At 35.0% G+C, this 8,123-nt stretch overlaps 1 protein-coding gene across 1 annotated transcript; it reads left to right on the top strand.

Moving 5' to 3' along the window:
- The first annotated feature begins 938 nt into the window (after nucleotides 1-938).
- igfbp1.S (insulin like growth factor binding protein 1 S homeolog) lies at nucleotides 939-7,845 on the top strand. The gene is made up of 4 exons (NM_001089768.1): nucleotides 939-1,339; nucleotides 3,563-3,753; nucleotides 4,829-4,957; nucleotides 6,117-7,845. Exons 1-4 carry the CDS (start codon nucleotides 982-984, stop codon nucleotides 6,246-6,248), a joined length of 810 nt encoding a protein of 269 aa, NP_001083237.1. The 5' UTR covers nucleotides 939-981; the 3' UTR covers nucleotides 6,249-7,845.
- Nucleotides 7,846-8,123: the final 278 nt, after the last annotated feature.

The following is an 8,123-nucleotide window of genomic DNA, read 5'->3' on the forward strand; positions in this document are numbered from 1 at the left end:
GACATAGGGCAATATTCCTTTATTACTGTTACATACATCAGAAAGCATTTATATTGCACTCCCCATAAATTACAGTAAAAATGCAAGCTCTATGTGATTTTACAGAATTCTTTCGTCGTAATATAAAAGCAAATGGGAACCTTTCAGCTGCAGCTCTATGAATGACAATTCCATATTCATCACCTCTATTATACTGTATTAGGAGTCCTTAAGTAGAAAATAAATGTAAAATATTCACATTTATTAGTCGGAAGATCTGAAACAGGTCACTGATAACAGATTTTGTTGACACAAAGTGATGCACGGCTGCAGCATCAAGGCTTGACTATTACACATTAACACTATTAACGCTTTGGTTACGTAGCGAGATTAGGAAAGAATTTGTTTTCGACATATCAAAGCAAGTTCACTTGGCCAATAGACGTCACATGTTTATTGTCTCTTTGTACCACTTCAAATACATCCCCTGAAACAACAACCAAAAAAACAAGAGTTTGGTCTGAAACCTGTGCCCTTTTCTTATCACGAGCTGTACCCTAGAAAACCTTAAATAAAAGGTGACATTGTGGCCATCCCAAAGAATGTTTCATGTTTATGGAATGTCATTTCCTGACTATTGAGGAAGTAGTAAATCAAAGCTAGTACTAGTTACATATTTTCTTTGCCTTTGTTTTGACATCTAAACTTGCTTTATGCAGATACGACCAGTTAGGTGACTGGGTATAAAGGGAAGGCTTGAGGGGGCATTCTAGTTTGTGACCACCCAAAGCAAAGAAACTGCAGTCATAATCACACTATGTTTTACAAACATTTCCGGCGGATTAACAATTAACCAGAAGTAAAACATTAATTAACTAGAAAAGCATGTATATATGTAGAACAGCATTAAACAGAAACAGAGATATCTTTCAAGAGATTTCAGTTTCCCTTGCTGTATCAATATAGAGAGAGAAAACGAATTTTCCACTTTATCTGAGAACGATGGCTAGGGAAAATGTCTCTTGCTGCAATCTGTTTGTTTGTCTGCTTTTCATAGCAGCAGCAATTGTGGTGGCAGAGTCACTCCACTGTGCCCAGTGCACTGAAGAAAGGTTAGCTCTTTGTCCACCGGTGCCAAGTGATTGTCCAGAGTTGGCAAGGGAGCCCGGGTGTGGCTGCTGCCTGACTTGTGCTCTAAAGCGGGGAGAGTCCTGCGGGGTGTACACTGCCAGGTGTGGAAAGGCTCTCAGCTGCCACCCAAAAGCAGGGGAAACTCGCCCTTTGTATGCACTCACAAGAGGCCAAGGGATTTGTATGGATGCTGATGATCTCAAAAGGTTACGGCCTAGTGAAGCAGCAGGTAAGTTTATACTTGTACTACAGATCTTATTCCTTTTAGCAATAAGAAAGTTGTAGACAAACTGGAATGCTGGGGCTAATGTTTTACAGAGGTAAAAGGTGTTTTTAATCGGACCTTTATAAATGGCTTTGGCAATTTCTTTTTTAGGGGCAGGGTGGAAATAGATAAAAAAAGCAAATATACATGATAGCAAATGTCTAATAAGATGTACTTCTGTTTTAGCCCATGTTGTTTGTCTACAATGAAACCTGTCTTTGTGCCGGGAGTTTGTATGTCCTTGTTCTAAATCCCAACAAACACACTTTCACACTTATATTGTTTGTATAATGCCTTATAATGTTTATACGATTAATGGCATTCCTAATACCAGGGAGCGTATTAGGCATTAAAATGAAACACACAGTTAGCTAATGTTGTGCATTATTAAACATAAGACTTTCTAAGTACATTTCCCAAACTTAATTTTATTTGATTTTGAATATATTTCTAAAAATGCAAGTCTGCTCTAGTGAGAAAAAGCAAAATGTGTGAAAGAACTATGAATAGGTGGTTGGACGTTGAACAATTGAGTTAAGGGGAAGGTATACCCGTTTATGTTAAATCACAGTAGTTATGGATCGTGGTCATATACCTATTGTTTGCACATTCTCTTTCTATTAATGAATGAAGTATTTAGCAAACATTTATCAAAACATTTACTGTGTCATAATATGTGTTGATTGCTTTGAGCAGTGGACTTTTATTCTGTGCTGTGTGGTGTTAAGACACAATGCTGGTCTCCAACAGATCATTAAACCTCTAAATTTATCCAGTGTTGATTTGTAAATTTTAAATCATAACAGTATTTTAGCAAGTGCTAAGCATTTTCAGCTCAGTAAATCAGAGCCTTTTAAAAGTTATTCTAATAATGTCCACAACAGTACACACTGGCATTGGATCTAGGTTTAGGAAAAGGCACCGAAATCCCTATGCATTTCTGTTAGCCCCTTCTATACTCCTCATACTACTACAGTTACTGGCTAAAGCTGAGCAAAGGATCTAGTTTGTTATCCAAAGACTTAAGGTGGTTGTACATTGGTTGGGCAGTTTGGCCACTTTTGACAATACAGGTATGGGATCCATTATCCTGAAATCTGTTATCCAGAAAGCTTCAAATTACAGAATGGCCATCTCCTATAGACTCCATTATATCAAAATAATCCAAACATTTTAAAAAAGATTTCCCTTTTCTCTGTAATAATAAAACAGTATCTTGTACTTGATCCAAGCGAATCCTTATTGAAAGTAAAACCAACCTATTGCGTTAATGTTTACACAATTTTCTAGTAACCTTAAGGTATGACATCCACGATTATGGAAAGATCTGTTATCGTAAAACCCCAGGTCCTGAGCATTCTGGATAACAGGACCCATACCTGTACTGATTAACCATCCAATATGGTCAGTTGGGGCCATTTAGAGCAATCCTTTTGAATCAAGGATGAAAGATTTCCATTGGGCTAAGACTCCTCTTCACTTTCTGTTATCCTGATTGTTCAGGTAGTTTGCAACAGTGCATACGTTGTCTGACCAGTGTGCCAATCAGTCAGAGTACCTAATGGGCCATTAATCAGGCAACTGAGATATAAACATTAATTGTGCAATGCACTAATAATTGTTATAACTGCCTTTAATTTCAGATTTGGTCCCTTTCAAAGTACAGGTGCTTAACTCTGCCGCTTAATGACTCTCTTGCCAGCTCACACTGCCAGCGCACACTTAAATGACCTCTTCCCGTACATGTTTTTGTGACCTATAACCTATTTTCTTTAATCATTTGGGTGAAAGATCAAAGTCACATAACAAGGAACTCTTTGAAATTTTAATGAATAACATGATGTACCTTACACACATTTCTGTTACTTATGCTAGGTTTCATAATAGATATCTAGAATTGTATGAATTTACTTCTACCCAACACATCATCAAAAAGCCTTTCTATTAAGACCCCACATTTCTAATCAATAGTGACATATAATTGAGAAGAAAATATATATGGAATGTAAATATTTATGGATACATTGTACTGTGCAATGTTTTGATTCATCCATTTAATTTTTTTTGGTTAATTTAAATCCTGCTCATATTTGGTGTTCTATATATTCATATTTGCAGTTGTAGTATTCATTGCATTTTACATGTAAAGAGTGTAAATTTAACTACCCAGCTTTGCCTTCTTTCTAGATGGAAAGGATTATGCAGAGCATGAAAATGTTGCTCCCGAAGTTACAGACCTTTCTCACGACCAGATTCCACCATTCCTTCGATTATTTCCTGATGGCTTCGACAAACTTGATCCTTGGAATGCTATCACTGTGTATGAGAGTTTGAAGGCACGAAAGATGCTTGAGCGCAGAAAATGGAAGGAACTTCAAGTAAGTCTGAAATAATTTCTCATTTGTTTTTATTGAAAAAGTTATTATTCCTCTTTCAAACACATATAAATATATATATAAATAAATAAAAAGTAGCTCATATCCTGAAGAAAGCAACTCTTTTTTTTTTTTTTTTTTTTTAACAAACCTGCATTTAATAGGATATTGGATGTTTTATTTTATTCTTTGTTACATTTATATGTAACAAAGAATAAAATAAAACATCCAATATCCTATTAAATGCAGGTTTGTTAAAAAAAAAAAAAAAAAAAAAAGTTGCTTTCTTCAGGATATGAGCTACTTTTTATTTTCCCTTCTCAGAGGAGAGCTATCCATGTTCTACTCATCCACCAGATTAGGAGTTTATTATAAAAGTGGGACATCTTTAAAGGAACAGTTCAGTGTAAAAATAAAAACTGGGTAAATAGGATGTGTAAAATAAATAGTTTCTAAAAAAGTTTCTAATATAGTTAGCCAAAAATGTAACGTATAAAGGCTGGAGTGACTGGATGTCTAACATTATAGCCAGAACACTAATTCCTGCTTTTCATCTCTCTAACTCTAAATCAGTCAGTGACTTTAAGAGGGGCCACATGGGGCATAACTGTTCATTGAGTTTGCAATTGATCCTTAACAGGTCAGATTCAGAAGCAAACAGTTATGTGCCCCCTTAAGTCTCTGATTGGTTACTACCTGTTAACCAATCAGTGGAAACCAAGAGAGCTGAATAGCAGGAAGTAGTATTCTGGCTATTATGTTATACAGTCACTCCAGTCTTTATACATTACATTTTTAGCTAACCAACTATATTAGAAACATGTTTTGCACAGCTAATCTATTTATCCAGTTTTTATATTTACACTGAACTGTTCCTTTAAAAGAAATGTTTATTTTATTAAAGACGTTAGATAACACAAATACATAGGTTCATGTTAAATATAAAAGTGTACTGAAATGTCAATAATGAATTGATAAAACAGGGGTATACCTTTATAAAAATGTTTGACTGTTAAGGGGAGAATGCTTTACTTTTTCTGATCCCTAAATGTGTTTACATTTTATTGTTAATATATAGGGTCCATGCCAGAAAGATCTTTACAAAACAATGGATAAACTGACCAAGGCTCAGCAAAGACCAGGAGAAGATGTGTTTAAATTTCATATTCCCAACTGCAATAGAAATGGTTTCTATCACAGCAAGCAGGTACCATTTTCTCTTTTAAGAACAATTCAAACACAGAACTATGTTGAATAGTAGAACTAAGAACATAGCTCACATAGTTTCATGACTGAAACAGATAAAGGAGTGTCCACCGTGATTCACTATGTGTTCTAGCAAGCATTAGACACTAATGCCATTAACAGCAAAAGTGCTGGTCTGGCCAGGATATTATAGCAGAGATGTATTAAAGGAGAACTAAACATTAAAGGGTAAGAAACCTGACTGTATGAAGTGAAATTCTCCCTTCATTTACTTGCTCTGACTGCTGAGGATAGGAAACTTCAGATGGTCCCTAACTGCTCTGCAGGGAGAGGACCATACTTTCAAATGGCAGGGGGAGAGAACTCGAGCAGCTTTGTTTGGTTTGCTGTAGAACAACCGGTGACCATGTAGAGATTCATATCTGCAGCAGTCAGATGGTCTTGGTCTTTAACAAAGTTACAAGATGGTGACCACCCTGTGGCCAACATTGAAAGCATAAATCATTTGTTTAATTAAGCTTCTGGTGCAGTAAGTTCATGTTTATGTTTAATATACAAAATATAGCATTTCTTGCATTATTCTATTTTAGACCTTGCCTTTAGCAGTAAAGATATGTGCCTCCAAAGATGCCCCAGTAGCCCCCCATCTTCTTTTCTGCTGATTCACTGCACATGCTCTGTGCTGCTGTCACTTACTGAGCTTAGGGAGCCACTCACAATATACAGTACACATATAATAGAAATGTCACAATATAAGGATTTAATTAATACAGATAATTACTACATGGCAGCACAGCTTCAGAATTTAATAATCAGCCTTGTAGCATCAGCTTATATTGCAGACAAACCTCATTTTCTGCTTGATAATTTGAGACGACCCCTAAGTTTAGCTTCTCAACAGTTGTGCAGACACTTTTCAAGATGGTGACCCCATGTAACAAGTTTGAAGTCCTGTATCATTGCCGCTATTGAGAAGCTGAAACTTTAGGCTAGTGCAATAAGTTCAGTATATAAAATATGGAATTTTAACCATAATAATCTGTAGGGTTTAGTTCTCCTTTAAAATTAAAAGTTACAAATTCTAGTTTTCCATGTTTTTCCCTATAATTCAGTGATAATGCAATTAATTAAAATCATTGTTTTTTTAAAATATGTTTCAGTGTGAGGTTTCCTTAGATGGCGAGCGTGGAAAATGCTGGTGTGTCTTCCCCTTAACTGGGAAAAAAATTCCTGGATCCCCTGAAAACAGAGGCGATTTGAATTGTCAACAGTTCCTTAATGCTCAAGAATAGAATCAACTCTCCAAATATGGATGAATTCTTTCCAAATAAACCTCAGTGTAAATGTACCTAACTATTTATTCTAAAATATGTTCTTTTGCTTACTTTATCTATTTTCATAACTTTATTTATAAATGTAATATTAATATTCACTATAGTTAAGCTTTTTTAATATAAAAATAGACATTGTAAAATCAAAAATTTTCTGTAACACAATTATATTTTTCCAGTAATTTGTATAACCATTTGAGTGAAAACACTGAAATTGTACATTTTCATATATTTGTTTTTTTATATTTAAGTATTCTTATTTTACGGTAAGATTTATTTTATAGCGATTTGAAATATTATACAAAAAATAGAGAGGTAGAGAGGAGGGTGAGATCTGTCTGTCACTGAGTAACATCATTTCAGATTATAAAACATAAATGCTGTACTTACAGGTATGGAAACTTATGTCTAGAATGCTTGGGCCTGGGCTTCTATATATAAGGGACCATTCTTTAAACTAAGGTACCATATCTATTAATTAGGATCCTATGGGAAACAACAATCTCTTATTTTGGAACTTTCTGAATAGTAGATTCTGTAAAAGTATAGGATCCATTATTGGTAAACCCATTATCCATAATGCTCCAAATTAGACCATCTCCCATAGACTCCATTATAATCAAATAATTCACATTTTCAAAAATAATTTCCCTTTTGTCTGTAATGATACAATGCAACCTTATTGGAGGCAAAACAATCCTATTGGATTTGCTTAATATTTAAATTATTTTTACGTAGGCGTAGGTATGGAGATCCAAATTACAGAAAAATCCCTTATCCAGAAAATCCCAGGTCCCGAGCATTATGGATAACAGGTCCCATACCTATACCTCACTATAGTGTAGTTTGTGTATAAGTGTTGTTATTTATTCTTTCCACCATAAAAGTGGTTTTCTAACTTTGCTGCTAATACAGTATCCAAGAATAACATTGATGTAGTTAGTCACTAAATGTCATCCTTTCATGTGTTGGTATGGACTGCAGGACATACTGAATCACCTAGGTTTGTTAAATTGCCTTCACTCCATTTAATAGGCTTTTAAAACAATAAAATACACACAAGAATTCAACTCCTCAAACCCCAGTTGTGCAGAAGACTATGGCATTATGAGGCAGGGTAACTATAACTTCTTTGTAATACATGGAGCCTATTACACTTACATTGGAGCCTATGCCCCACTTTATAGCTGATGTTTCAGTTCAACACTCCCCTTTAGTCTTTAACTCAAAACAAGGTTACAGTCATCATGCTTCACATGCATATGCTGCATATATGCAGATACTGGCATATACTGTATGCATTCACTCCACATCATACCCTGGTTGTTAGTCTTCACCCCAGTCACTAATCTGTCTCCTCTAGGGAGCTAGCCTTACAGGATTGGAACCTATGGTATTTTCATTTCTATGCCCAGTATGGCAGTATTTATTTTTAAGAGGTGTAGGAGATGGTAACCCTACTTTGAGTCTACATATGGATTTATTGTTTTGGATTTTCAGTATATACTTTGGACATTTCTGTTCTTTATATAATAACAATATAATAAAATTGTTTGTAGAATGTTGTGTTTTGCTTAATTTTTTTTTTAGTAGATCAAATCAAGTATGATACAGCTGTGTCTTGTATTTACTTAGTTTAAAGTAATTAAATATAATATACTGTAGCTAATTCTATGCATTGGTGAAAGTGATATGTTTGCTTTACAAAGACAACAATAGTATATGTAAATAAGCTATTATGTAGCCTGGGTGCAGCCATTCAAGATGAAAAAGGAGAAAAGGCACAGGCTGCTAAGCAGATAACAGATAAGCTCTGTAATAGGGTAGGACTACATA

This window comes from Xenopus laevis, chromosome 6S (assembly GCF_017654675.1).
Source record: "Xenopus laevis strain J_2021 chromosome 6S, Xenopus_laevis_v10.1, whole genome shotgun sequence".
NCBI lineage: Eukaryota > Metazoa > Chordata > Amphibia > Anura > Pipidae > Xenopus > Xenopus laevis.

Excerpts from the sequence above, each read along its gene's own strand:
- igfbp1.S (NM_001089768.1), top strand. The coding sequence starts at position 982 with ATGGCTAGGGAAAATGTCTCTTGCTGCAATCTGTTTGTTTGTCTGCTT. Across the intron at positions 1,340-3,562 it reads ACGGCCTAGTGAAGCAGCAG|ATGGAAAGGATTATGCAGAG; the intron begins GTAAGTTTATAC and ends CCTTCTTTCTAG. Across the intron at positions 4,958-6,116 it reads GTTTCTATCACAGCAAGCAG|TGTGAGGTTTCCTTAGATGG; the intron begins GTACCATTTTCT and ends AATATGTTTCAG.